At 43.2% G+C, this 14,838-nt stretch overlaps 1 protein-coding gene across 1 annotated transcript in view; it reads right to left on the reverse strand.

Annotated features, from left to right (window-relative positions):
* Nucleotides 1-5,461: 5,461 nt before the first annotated feature.
* Nucleotides 5,462-14,838, reverse strand: part of LOC147707023 (adhesion G protein-coupled receptor F5-like) — a 948,772-nt gene continuing 939,395 nt past the window's right edge. The window contains exon 22 of the mRNA XM_086926247.1: nt 5,462-5,694. Within this exon, the coding sequence (XP_086782373.1) occupies nt 5,657-5,694 (38 nt within the window). The 3' untranslated portion in view covers nt 5,462-5,656. The remainder of the gene's footprint in view (nt 5,695-14,838) is intronic.

Genomic DNA, 14,838 nt, shown 5'->3' on the forward strand with positions numbered 1-14,838 from the left:
AAGACGCGTCGTAACTGCACTGCGGGGTAACATCCGCGTTGTAAAGGATGTTCCCCTGCAAAAATACTTCTAAAATTGGAAAGTGCAAAAGAGTAAAAAGCCAGGTCATAAGTTGCTTTCTAAAAGACTGCTCATTGTCCATTTTGCGTAACTCAGCAGGCATGCTGTTCCAAGCTTGAGGGCCCAAGAGGGAGAAGGATCTGCCTCCAATGACATGGAGCGACATCACATTGAATGCCTCCAAAACCGAGATACTCACCTGTGGTGACTGGAAAACCTACAAACCTCTCTGCGCCTGGGCTGATGATCTAGGACCACTTCCAAAAATATCAAGGGAGGTAAACAACCTTGGAAGTACCATGAATGCCAAACAGTCAATGATTCCTCAAGTGAATAAGGGAGTCAAATCAAGCTTCCTCACAATGAAAATACTGCAACACATCTTACTGCATCTAGGATTCTCACACAAGGTTCATGCTACCATCACTCTTGTCCTATCAAAACTGGACTGCTCTAATGGTCTGTGGCAGGGCTCAACTTGATCAACTATGAGAGGACTACAAAAACTTAGAACAGTGCCTCTAGACTCCTCTTACAAGTAAAGCAACAAGCACACATCTTTCCTGCCTTGAGTGTGCGGCACTGGTTACCAGTTGTTGGAAAATCCTCCCAAGCTGCTTTGTATCAAACACTTGGTATGCAAATAGTTTTTGAGTGTATTTGAGAGGTACATGATCATGAGTAACTTACCTTGATTGCAAGGGAGCTCCGAGTCTAGGTCCTTCATGGTCCAGGAGGTAACACCATTGTCTTGGTCACCTTTAGCTTGGAAAACACAAGCGAGGGACACTCTAGGATTTTGCTTTTTCAAATGCAGTGATGTCATTCCATAATAGATGGATGCTGGGAAATGCAGGGGTCACTTCCTGTTGAGATGAATGCTGGGAAATCCAGAGATGCCTTCTTGTTGATGACAATGACAAGAGAAACAACAGTAAATTACTTCTAATGCAAGTTCTTCACCATGGGTATTCCATACATAAAAGGTAGAGTCTCACACATGAGGAAAGATATTCTACCATGTATGAATATTAGGCAGAATCCCACAGTGAAGAACTGGTATTCCATCTGAAATTTGCTGTTGAGTGTATAGAAAATTATCCTCAGAATGCACCCTTTGTCTCCTATTTCGTGAAACTATAAAATAACCTGTCTGTACAAAATGAACATTATTCCTGTTAATCCTTTTTCAGCCTCAGAGTGTACAGATCTGAAGAAGGACCAAGCCTTGTCTCGAAATTAGTTTTGTCGGGATATAAAAGAAAGCAAAGCAAATAACAACAAACAAATCAGACTGATATTGATAGTGAAATTGCATACACATAAAAGGAAACTGTAATGTTTGTACTGAGGAAAGCATTTTTATATTCATTTTATTTTATTTTTTTAATCTTATTTTTGTATTCAACAAACAATATGTCCATCCATATTCTTTAATTTATGGAAAGAATTGCAAAAACAATGCATTGATTTAAATACAGACTAAAATACCTATTGTCCCAAACGATACATCATACTTCGGAAATCAAACAGTGTTACAGATAACTGTTGTCATTTTACTACCACCATATCTAATATGCCTATATTTTTTATTATAATTTGTATATATTCAATGAACTAAAAGTTACAATTTCTGTTTTCATTTTCATTTGCAAACTGTTAATCACAATACACAATTGATGGAAGCATCATATGTAATTGCAGACAGACAATATTAATCCCTTTTATCTACAAACCAAGAAATACTGTCAGATTTCCTTAAGTGTTTTGTAGTTTATGTAGGTGAACCAAATCCAAAAATTAAACGTTCAGGCAGAACGACTGACTACAATTAGTTGTCAAAAGTAACATGAAAAGAATTAAATAAAATACAGATGCAAGCTACACCAAATTATATTAAGCCATTATACACAAAGGAACAGCCACAAGTTAATAGTAAGTTTGTGACTGCTGAGACTCCACAGTAGGGTCAGAGCACTCCACACATAAAAAGATAGGTCAGTCATGAGTCCAGTGCGTACACTCACACTACGCTTTATCTGGAGCCTGGGTAAGGAAGGAGTTGAAAGGCAAGGTTATTCATGCTTTAGAAACACATTTGGAACACTGTTAAGCTAAGGACTCCAAAACCAAAAGTAGGTATACCTGTACATCATGACATTTCTGGAAAAGTGGACATAAAAGAAAGACTAATTAAACTTTCACACTATTTTGGTATTTTAAGAGTTCATTGTTTTCCAAGAAAATGGTGCTTTGTTACTCACTTACTCAAAATGGTTGAGACTTCAATACCATTTTCTCCTCATATTCTTTACCTATTCTTTACCTATATTTTAAGCTGTTTTCTTCTTAAAATTCAAGCTTGTGATTTGAATGTGTCATCCAGAACTGAAAGTGACATCAAAGATAGGGAATGGGTCTCATTTATGGGTTTTTTTTGCCATAGGGCAGTGCAGCAGGCCTTGCACAATATGTATTTTACAAACAAATGGTAAGCATAAATCTTGCCGACAGCTGTGTTGTCAATCCAGAGAAAAATGGGCTGAATTTTGTTTTAAAGACCATATATATATATATATATATATATATATATATATATATATATATATATATATATATATATATATATATATATATATATATATATATATATATATATATATATAAAGATGCACCTGACTGTCTTGCCCTGTATCTTCCTATGATTTATAGGAGGATACATATGACTAACCATAATACCCTTACACCTTCATACCTATTTAGCAGTGTCCAGTGACCTAGCAGTGATTCTGACTAGCGTACACTCCAAGTTAAATATATACCTCTCAATCCTACCTCACAAAACCATAAACTTTATACATGACAATTCCACCCCCTTTCAGACTTGCCTTACATGTCTATTCTTTTTTTCCCATCTATCACATACATGTACCTACTAAGCACATACACAGCCCCTTACACATGCAAAACTGATGCTCCCGCCCATCTACACACTTGTTCTTCTTCCTCCATTCTCTAACTGTATTGAAGGCAATATATTTGAGAATCACCAGATTGTGGATGTGTCTCAATTACGGATAACTTTTAAGGCTGTTTTATATGCTAATGAAAGTAGAGTTAGTCAGGGGGATGACAAAGTAACAATTGGGCCTGTACTTTCTACTTGTGCTTCTATGGTGGGAGAGCTAGCAGAGGACCCTGTCACAGTGACACATTTGTTTAAAGATATATTCATTCAGAAGGAGAGGCACCTTTTGAAATACATACTTCAACATCATGAAAAAAGACAATTCACATTTCCTCCTAGCCTGCCTCAGGTTTTCAAGACATATATGGGAGATTCCCCTTATGCTCATATTACTGTCCTCATCCCTTCTTCAACCAGTAAAATAGGTTCTGTTAGTCTCCCCAGGGCGACCAATTGATGACTCGAGGCAACTCAAAACCGACATGCAAAAAAGTTTAGCAAAATCTGTAGCATCAATTTTACGTTTTTAAGTTCCACCAGGCGCACTGTAATTTCAATGTTAGATGATGGTCAAGTACCCCCTCTCCCCCCTTTGAAATTAATGTCAATATGAGCATGATCGGATACATACAGAGAGGGAAAAACATAAAGAAGAGAGGGAGATTTTCTATATCAGCCGGAATAAATATTTAAAATCTATCAGTAAACGAAAAACATCTAAAACTGGCTTCATAAGGCACTCGTTATCAAAGCTGCCTGCAGCACATGAAGGCACGATTGAAATAGCTCTGATGTGCAAAAGAAGCCTGAGATGCAGGTGGTTTAGCATCCAAGAAACTCGGAAAATGATCCTTTTTGTGTTCCAGGGAGATGTTCCCCTAAAGGCTCCTGCCCAAGTTAGACCTGAAATGGACATCTTCTCAGACTACCTGCTGTCCCTATGCTTGTTTACTCATTCAAACATAAACATCCACTCCTTGTGTCACTGCCTGTACAAGATGTTAAGTGCAGCCCATCAACTAAGGCACTCATTAAGGGTTGGCCGGGGCAGTATCTGCAAGGGGGGTGTGGCGGGGTATTGCACCGCTCCTTGCAACTACAATTTTTCGGGAGCCTCGGTGTCCAGATTTAGTGGTCCCTCAAACTCCAGATTCGATATTTATAGGCTGGAGATTCCAGACTGAGAACAACCTGTGGGGCTGTGTCACCCCACCTACCCTTCCCCTATTACCACCTGCCTGCATAGGGATGAAGCTCCTCCTCAAAGATAAAAAATGCTTTCCCGCGGCCCCCAAACACCCATTCTCTACTCTGTCACCTCCCCAGGGGCATAAGAAAAACAAGAATTGGCATAGCTAGCCAATAGGTATCACCTTTGGGACCTTATAAGTGTTTAGCCATGCAACAGTTTATGTTGTTGCACCAAGGATATTATGCTGCATAACCAAATACTTATAAGGTCCCAAAAGTGAGACCTATTGAATATGCCAATGCTTGTTCTTTTAGCAATTTATTACTGGAATTCTAAGCGCTCATATTTTGGTGCGTAAGGAGGGAACCGAGGCACCAACAGATACATTGGATGGCCCAGGATCACAAAACAGTCCTGGAAACTATGTCCAATCTACTTGGCTGGCTCTACAGTTGGCTAATTGCCAAGTAGCCCACATGGCCTCCCACACGTTTGCCTCCAATCCCACTGCACATAGGTCCAGGAGTGGCAATAATGTACACGCTGCACCACGTCCAGCTGTTTGTTCCGGCTGAGCAGAGCCCGCGGTGCCGCACACACTCACAGACAGATCAGGCAATGCAGAGATATGCAGGTACGCTCTATCAACCGATTAGAGTTTCAATCCATCTGGGGTTTGTTCTACTTGCTCGTGGCTGGCATTCCTGGAGTGTAGTGAGTCGCACAGCAAGAGGTGAACAGGGTGAATATGTCTCAGCAAACACAGAGCCCAGAAGAGCGGTGCCAGTTCAGCAGAGTCACCCTAGACTTTGCTGAACCATTTTGCATCTCGAGTGTGTATGCGTGTGTGCCTGGGCTTCTAAATGTGTGTCTCATGGCCTCTCTAGGTACACATCCCGGTGGGTGTTATAAACAGGCCAGTGTGCATCTGTGGGAGTTTGTGGTTGTCTGTGGGATCACCACACGGTTGCTCACAGACAACCTTAGAAGACACCATTCGAATAGATAAACGAATAATTAAGAACCCGGAATGTCCCTGCTGGGTTAATGGGGAATCATGATGAGGGCCTCAGCATCCGAAGTTCCATTCAAGAAGCCCAAGAAATATTAACTTGGGAGGGTTCCTTTTCTTCTCAATAGCTCAGTTTGTCAAAATTAAAATCTTCTTTCATAGGAATACCTGGAACTGATGTCCCAATGGACAGAGCCTTTTAACTTCACAGTTGTAGCCTGATGTGGTATCAGTGCACAAGTGTTTATTACCTGTTTAAATTCATGAGCCATCTGTATGCCTACGTACACACGATATTCATGATACAATGTATTGTGGAGTCCAGAATAGCATTATTCGAAGTCGCTTCTTCATCTCTCGATAGAAATATAAGTGCATCTTATTGTCACTCATTTGTTGAATGCTGTTGTGATGTGTTTTCACTTCAATAGGACTGGAATGAAGAAGAATGACTATAGACACCTGCATACAAGTAAAACAAAAAGAAAAAGTTATATTGGTACCCCAGAGCATGTGGCTTCAAGCTACATATCTGACTGCACAGTTATTTGCTTTGTGGTAATTTTAGAAGTTGTCCATCAAAAGATAAGTTTCTAAATATATAAAACTCTGATGTATAGTAGATATTAATCAGCAGTCAACATATAAAGCCGCAAGTGATCAGCTGCCTTTAATAAATCTACACTGTCTTGGGTGGCTATTGTTTTAAGTAGAAACCTACAAAACTCCTATTTGATAAAGAGTAAAGGCTGAATAACATGAAAAACAAAATCCTAAAAACTATTATTGCAATTGTAACTGCAAATACATTCAATTTGCTAAAGGCAGTCTGCATGCATGCATTGTAGCGTGAAACGTGAACCACCAAGCTATTGCTAAATGTGTAATGGAGTTCCTTTTGCATGCTGCAAATGTATAAGAAATATATTCACACATTAGAAATTAAGCTGTCTAGCCTCGATAAGCCTTGCGATAGTATAGTCTATATCATTTAGAGAAGACTGAGGGACTTAGTAGAAAGAAAAACTTAAACGTAGAGGAAGAGATGTACCTCTCTTTCTGAATGTGTTTTAAAGTTTATTTTTTACATATTCTCAAACTGTCCAAATAATGGTGCACATGCATCAAAATAGGCAATAGCGATTCTTTAATTGCGATTTTTGAAGAATCGCAATTGTCTATGCATGAAGGAATCGCAATAAATGTTGTGATTCCTAAACATTCCCTAATTGTGACTCGCAAATTGTGAGTCATAATTAAGGAATTGCTACCCATTCATTCCTAATGGAAATTGCATGCGCAATTTGCGAGTACCTAATAGGTACTCGCAAATTGCGCATGCAATTTCAAGGGTGCAAGGGTGCCAAAAGTACACCCTGTTGCACTCCTGAAATAGCCATGTGACCACATATTGCACACACACGCCCCAAGAGCAAGTGTGTGCGTAACATGTGATTTTGAAAAATGCACTTTAGTGCATTTTCAAAGTTTTCACAAATTACTGTCCAGTTTAATTTGACAGTAATTTGCGTCCCCTAATAATGAAATTGCTATTTCAATTTTGCATCATGCATTACATTTAAGGAATCGCTATTTGCGATTCCTTAAATGCCATTGCAATTTAAGTAATCGCAAATTCTGAGATTACTCAAATTACGATTTTTGCATTTGGGATGATGCATCCGAAATGCAAAAATACCAGTCGCAAAGGGGCAGATTCTGTGAATCGCCCGTTTGCGACACGTTATTTCGTTGATGCATGGAGCCCAATATGTCTGGAAAGCTACACCTGGCTCGGAAAATGTGGTAGAAACCGTCACACTTTTTCCATCGCGATAGAATCTTGACTTTGATGAACAAGGGGCTGATTTAAAGTTTGGCAGAGAGGGTTCTTTGTTACAATGGCAACAGAGTACGCTCTCTGTCAAACTCACGGTCCGCCCACACAATTTACAGGTGGGCAGCCTACTTAATCTCCGATCTCTACATACTCATTTGACGGCCCAATGGAGTACCGGCCATGGGGTTAGCCATCCAAAAGTCCTGAAAATTAGGAGTGGGCAGTGAGATGTCCAAAGGACCAGCAGACATCTCTAAATTTGTGGGAGGGGATGTATGCTAGGCTGATGGAGTAATTAACGCAATTTACTCCATTGCTCTGATTGACATTACTCTGACCTCCAAACTCTAAATCAGGCCCCAGGGTAATTACCATCTGTAACTCTCTTTCTGATGGACACTCTATCTAACCATAGATTCCTCCACTTTGGAATGTCCCCAAGTGCCAGACTGTATCAGGCGAACTTCAACAGCAGTGCTCCTGCACCAGCAGGTGGAATCCTACAGCACTGCATTGGCTACGTACCTCCCTGGAAGCAAGGGAGCCAGCCTAATTTAACACCTCATGTGAGCACTGATGTCAGTGTTATTATCTCTTGCCTTATCCACACCCTCAGACACAGAGTGTAGAACAATTATTCGTGATAGTGTGAATATTACTTATTCGGGGCTTTTTCACATGTGAAAGATCCCACTCACAGAAAATGGAGGTAGGAGTGCAGTAAGTAATCTGTGGGTATATCGAATAGCTGCTATAAACAGCATTACAGAAGATAGGTAACTTGTTCTGCTTAAGTATACTTCCGACCATAGACTGCTTAGAATAGATACCAAAGCAAAACCTTCCAAACGTGGAGTTTCTGGGGGTGGGCAGACCAAAACATACTACAGTGGTCTTCTCATCGGACCTGGCTGCCAAGGAAGTAGTGCTTAGGGAACACCCATGTTGCAATCTGGTAGATGTCAAAAACAGGCATCCCTTGTGTCAACACAGCTTGGTGAAACTTGCTCTGAGATTTTCACGGGGACTATTTCCCTGCCTGTGTTTTGCAGATCTTGATGCAGATGATTATCCACATTAGCCGGTTCTCCATTGTACTGCCCTATCTTTCTTTACACCTGAAAACTGACAAATGTCTCATCATCCACCTGATGTTCTGTCATGCAATCCGTACAAAAGCTTAACGCCCTCTTTGATTCAAGGCAATGGAGCCTCTCCTCCTGTTTTGAGGGGTGAGGTGGTTCAAAAAAGTAGACAGAGTGATTGATTGCCCTTCATGGAAGGGTGTTAAAACAGCTGTTCTATTTCTTAGCACCAATTTGCCCGAAAAGAAGGTGGTGTCAAGGAGGGGTAGGAGCAACAATGCCTGCAGTTCACTCACGCTGTGTGCTGATGTAATGATGATCAGGAACACTGTTTACAACATCAAGAGCCTCAAGTAAAATTGTGAATAGCTTGAAAGGGAGTGCATATCAGGAAGCCGCCTGAAGACTCTCAGCTCCCGAAGATGCAGGCCGGCTGTGACCAAACCGTGGGATGGCCACACCACACTACATTTCCCACCAGACCGGAGGTGGGGTCAGCTGTGAATAACTCTTTCACGCCTCCGGTGCAGGATATAGTGTGCCTGCAGCTCCCTCATCACAGAAAGATGCCTTGTATATTCTTGCAGGAGGTGCCTGCCCTCCTGCCATTACCTGAAGACGCCCTCCCATCTCAATAAGATGCCGACCAGCCATGACCGGACCGGCGACCCCATCTCAATACATTTCCCAGCAGCCACAGAGGAGGGGCCAGCTAGGACTATCTTTTTTACACCTCTGGCGCAGGATATAGGGTGCCTGCAGCTCCCGCATTTTGGGAAACTGCCTTGTGTATTCTTGCCACGCAACAGATGCGTGCAGAGGGAGCGTGCAATGTCCAGTGCCAGGACCCCGACACCCGATGGTACACTGCCAAGGAACTCCTGGACCCCAGATGTGAAAACAGCTGTATTTTCCCCTCCCAACGATCCAGCAAAGGACCATTTACCTGCCGACACTGCCACTTCTCGTGCGACACAACCTACGAAAGAACCCGCACCCCTCTGGACCACAAGACAACCCCGTCACCGCTCCAATGTTACTGGCTCAACGCCCGCTCTCTCTGCAAACAAGCCACTTAAATCTGGGACACCCTTACCACCCTCTCCACAGACGTAGCCTTTATCATCGAAACATGGCTCAACTCCTCCTCAGACCCCGACATCACCACCGCCAAACCTGAATGCTACAAGATGATACACTGTGATGGCGCCAACAAATAAGGTGGAGGCATTGCCATCATCTTCTTCAAGGAAACCATTAGATGCACTATCTCCAACGACGACCTCACATCTTGCATGGAATACCTCAACTTCCTACTACAAACTGATGCAAACACCACAATAAGAGGCACCTTAGCCTACAGATCCCCAGGATCCCAAGCAATATTCTGCGATGCCACCCCAACCTCATCACCCCCTAGCAATAGATTCACACCACTACCTCCTACTTGGCAACATCAACTTCCACATCAATCACCCCTACAATGCCAACTTCATCACCCTCCTGGAGAACCTGAACAACTTCGGCCTCACCCAACTGGCCACTGAACCCCCGCACAAAACCAGACACACTCAACCCCATCTTCACCTCCAGCAACAGGATTAAATTCAGTCACAGCACAGAACTCACTTGGGCTGACAACAGCATTGTACACTTCACCATTACCAACGCACAGCACACCATCACCAGACAGCCAATCTCCCACCACAGCTGGAGCAAGGTCACTGAATCTCAGTGGTCACAACCCTCACCACCTCCCAGCACGATGCCTCAACAGACCTTAACCAGGCTGTCCAGAACTACGCTACCTTGATCACCGACTGCGCCAACAGAGTCGCCCCACTGAAACCTACAAAAACCAACAAGAGCCCCAAACATGCCAGCTGGTACACCCCAGAACTCAGGACCACCAAGTGCAACAGCCACAAACCGGAAGACGATGGTGTGCCACCAAGAACTCCACTGACAGAGCTGCTCACAAAGCAGCCCTCAGCAACTACCAGGCACATCAAAGAAAGCCAAGAAACCTGCTATTACCACCTGCATTGACTCCACCACCCACTACACACACAAACTTTTCAAAATAGTCAAAGAATTCTCAACCCGAGAGCCATAGAAAACACCATTCACCCTTTTCAAGAATGCTGCAACACCTTCTCAGACCACTCCCACAGCAAGATCACCAACATCTACAGCAATTTAAACATCCAACCCACCTCTGTCAATGCCGGCAAGCTCAACCAACCAGCAAACACCAGCCAAGCTATTACCATCTAGTCACTGCTCACCACCCGAACACTTCAGCTATCATGTCTTCAATCCACTCCGGGACACCCACCGACCCCTGCCCCCTCCACCTCTACAAACTAACCCCCATCAGCTCACACCACAGCAACCTTCCTGGACAGATGGAACATGCAGACATCAGCCATTCCTGAAGAAAGCCTCTACTGACCCCAATGATCTAAAAAATTATCGTCCAATCTCCCTGCTCCCTTATCCGGCAATAGTTCTCAAGATAGCCATCAACCAGCAGCTCACTGAATTCCGGGAACAAAACCACCTGCTGGACGCCTCCCAATCAGGATTTTGTGACAACCACAGCACTGAGACCGTGCTGATTGCCGCCACAGATGGCATCAGATCACTCCTCGACCATGTAGAAATGGTGGCCCTGAACCTTTTTAACCGCTTTGTGGCATTCGACACAGTCGCCGACAACACCCTCATAAACAGACTCTACAACATTTGCAAGCATCAAGATGCCCTCAGGTGGATCTCCTCCTTCCTCATAGGACACACACAGAGCATCAGGCTGCCCCCTTCATGTCTGACTCTGCTCCCAAAGACATCATATATGGCATCATATATAAGCTTTCCTCTCCTCAGATTCTGCAGCAACTCATTTCTCCTTATGTTCCAGCTCGTTCTCTGCGGTCTTCTGTTCTCCACCTTGCCACTGTTCCCCGTTTCAAGAGATCCAGGATTGGCGGCCGCTCCTTCCGAGTCCTTGCCGCCAAACTGTGGAATTCCTTGCCCGTCCACATCCGTGCCATCGATGAGCTCCTGGCTTTTAGGAAGGCGGTTAAAACTTTTCTTTTCCCCTTAGCCCCTTAGTTCTTGTTGCCGTCGTGTTGTGTTTCCCACCTCCTGTCCGGTTTTGTTCTGCACTAGCGCCAGGACGCCCCTTTGCTGGGGCAGCTGTGCGCTCAATAAATCAGGATAACATAACATAACATAACATAACATTCCGTAAGGATCATCCCTCAGCCTAACCCTGCTTAACACCTACATGACTCCCCTCACAGACGTCATCAGATCTCCTATGCAGACAGCACTCAACTAAGCCTCTCGCTCACCAAAGACCCATGCAAGTCAGTACCAGAATCGAGACAGGCCTGGGAAAGGACTGAAAGTTTCAGACCCTGCAATGATCTTCAACTATTTCAGCGCATGCTTCCTGTAAGCCTTGCTCATCATCCTTAATGTCTGTGCATAGCATCTACCTTCATGTTTGGCACCCAGAGAACCAAGGTTTCCCCCTGGTGCCCTCCAAGAAAGACCCCCATTTAACAGCAACCATTCTCAATGCGTAGGGTAATTTAAGTTTTTCCATTCCACCCAAAGTCAATGCCATTCAAAGATTCCTTGTTTCCCTTTACATTAGACTGTTGTAAAACCTGTCACTCTAATGGTCCCCCTCCATTCAGGGAAAATGAGGGAGCGTGGTTTATATCAGGTCCAGTTTAGGACCACTCTGTCATGAACACCATAATCAGCGCCATAAATACAAAATTCAAAGTGTCAGAATGGAACAGAGTAAAGAAATATCACCAATGGAGTCATGAACTACCTTTCATGAAGACTTCCCAGGAATTATCGGTTAAGTCCAGCGGAGGATATGGAGAAAGAAATTCAAAGATGGAGGCCACTATAACTTGTAACTGAGGTCAGCGGCCTAGACTAAAATCAAGCACAAGCTGACCAAGGTATTATTGAGATTTCATGAAGAGTGTGTCATGTACTTTAACAGTTTTTCTGTCAAAATAAGTAGTAGTATAGTTGGTGCACCTGCTCTTCGGGAGAAATATTCAACAAAATCCCAATTTTTCAGTTATCTCCACCCCTTTATTTAGGTGTGCATACCAAGGGTATTCCTAATTTTTTCAGTGGCGTGTCTTATGAAATTCACTTGTGTTTATATTTTGGATATTGGAAAAGACAGCAATGTTTTGAAGAGAGAAGTACATTGAAAAAGTTTGCAAACCACTTAAGTAGAGACTGGAATAGGAAATTGCTTCAGTTGAGTAATCTAGAGCACATTTAAAGAGGCAACAGAATGCCACATTCAGTATTTTTCATTTGTTCAAAATCTCAAGATGGAGTAATCAAATGATCTTCTTAAAATTCGAATGATTATGTCTGTTGTTATGCCTGATTGTTGATGCTGAACAATACCTAGTTGCCCTCCCCTCCAGAAAGTTCAATCAAGAATGAGTTGTGGATATAGAGCTTTACTAGGACAGCTTCGCAGACTACTGAGTGATATATTTCCTTTATTTTGGTTCAATAGAGACATAAAAGTTAGAATGTAAAACATTTAGAATTGAGATATTATAAAACATACAAATTAATGTTAAACATTTTCTTTGGAAATACAAAATCATGTGGGAAATTACAGACCGACAATACAAGTCTCATCACATTTTAAAATCCCTAATAATGAATGAAAATTAGTAGAGTATATTAAAAAAAATCCCAAAGCAAATAAGGTCAATTAAGTTCCTGCAAATAAATGTAGGTAAAACATCAATAAAAAGGATTTGAAACTAATCATAAATACATTTGAGGCATGATATTAGATGTGAAAAGATATGCTTTATCCTTATGTGCCATATTTCCGAGAGGTATCTTGCGATTGAATACACCATACGGTCTTTAAAGTTGGTGTTATATACTCTAGGGGCTGTGTGGCGGTCCCTAAAACTGAGAAGTTTACAAAGAGTAAAAATCCAGTGTAATTGCTGTTTAGCACAGCCCTTACAGAAAAATGTTCAATACTCTCTGGTACTTGACAAACCATCTGGCACAGATTCAATATAATTCCCTTTTTCGTCCTGGAGTGGGTAAACATGGTCAATGGTAAGATGCCCAATTTAAATTTTATATAAAGTGCATGTGCAGCAGGGTTAATAACCATATTCAGGTATTACTCATATTCAGGTACACATTTAAACATCAGGAAGGAGTTTACCAGGGTACCAGGGGATGCAGCAGAAAGTTTGGCTCCTAATATAAATTTCCAAAAGGACATTTCTGGCTTATCACGAGCACCATGGGGTAATGCAGAAGGCTGCAGCCAAAAATCTTACAGACCAAACTTAAGTAGCCAATTTGTAATATGGACAAGCCATGGAAACCTCCTAACATGGTGGTCATCTAATACGACTCTAATGCAATCTCTCTAGGGACCTAAATCCTCATTGGTCCAGACACTTTCCAATATTGGATAGGTCACAGCATAGCAATGTCCTAAATGAATCGTAGGTTTAGGCCAAGTCTAATTAGCAGTGTCGGCGCACTGGTGGGGATCTCAAAAGGGTCTTTATAAAGGAATTTTCAGCTTTTTCGAGTGTGTTAAGGTTACAGTGCCCCCAATAAATCTACCCCATACATAGCCCCACCACAAGCTTGAATCTTATATATCTTCAAGGGGTGGGGGGGGGGGTAGCAAAAGTTGGTGATATTTTGGCAAATCTTACGACAGACCCTGCTCTTGGTTTTAAAATCATAACATTTTTGCATCCAAATAGTCAAACCCTGTACCCTGTCCAATGCTTCCCCCCCTAAAAAACCTTACTCTTGGAAGTTTTCCTTCTAGAACCAAAGACAATTTACTTAGTTTTGTTACTATTAATTTCCAGGCCATGCTCTAAACAAAAAGTGTTAGATTTGTCCAAGAGAATTTATAGACGAGGAGTCTTTGATAATAACAAAGTATTATCTACAAAAAGGAGGGACAGTATTTGGTAATCCTTTATCGCTGGGGGGCATTTTCACAATTTAAAAAATATGGGTTGCAGCATTTATATACAAAAGAAAGAGTGTAGGGTCCAAGGGGCGTGGCTTAGCAAGCCACGATGGCGGCTGTGTTTTGCTGAGGCTCCGCGATCGGGCTTGCATCCTGCCGTTCCAAGGATCGCCGGGAGCCTCAGCCATCGGGAAAAAGTCACCTGCAGTGCCTACACACCAGAGGCACCTTCCGGATGAGCCACGAACGCAGCTGAAGTGCGGCGCCCGCACAGGAGATCCGCCAACGGGATCGGCGAGCCGAGCCGCAAGATGGCGGCCACATCTCAATTTCTCTAAGTAATCGAGCCCGCTGAACCCTCGCACCTAGACCGGTGGACCAGGGTGCACGCAGGCGGACCAAGGCTGCGCAGCTCCTGGGTGGACGGCGCGGCTCGCCCCCGGAGGGGCACTCGGCACCGGGCTCGCCCCTGCGGGTGCGCGAAATGGCGGCCACCACACCGGAGCCTCATCCCACCAGCGCTCCCACCCGATCGGATGCCCGCCCGATCATGGCCCCGACCACCGAGGACTGAGGGGCACCGGCGGACATTGTACCAGCGTGGCGCCTGCACCCTCCTGCGACCTCGGCGATTCCTGCGGGCGGTGAGT

The sequence above is a fragment of the Lissotriton vulgaris genome, chromosome 6 (assembly GCF_964263255.1).
Source record: "Lissotriton vulgaris chromosome 6, aLisVul1.2, whole genome shotgun sequence".
NCBI classification, from domain to species: domain Eukaryota; kingdom Metazoa; phylum Chordata; class Amphibia; order Caudata; family Salamandridae; genus Lissotriton; species Lissotriton vulgaris.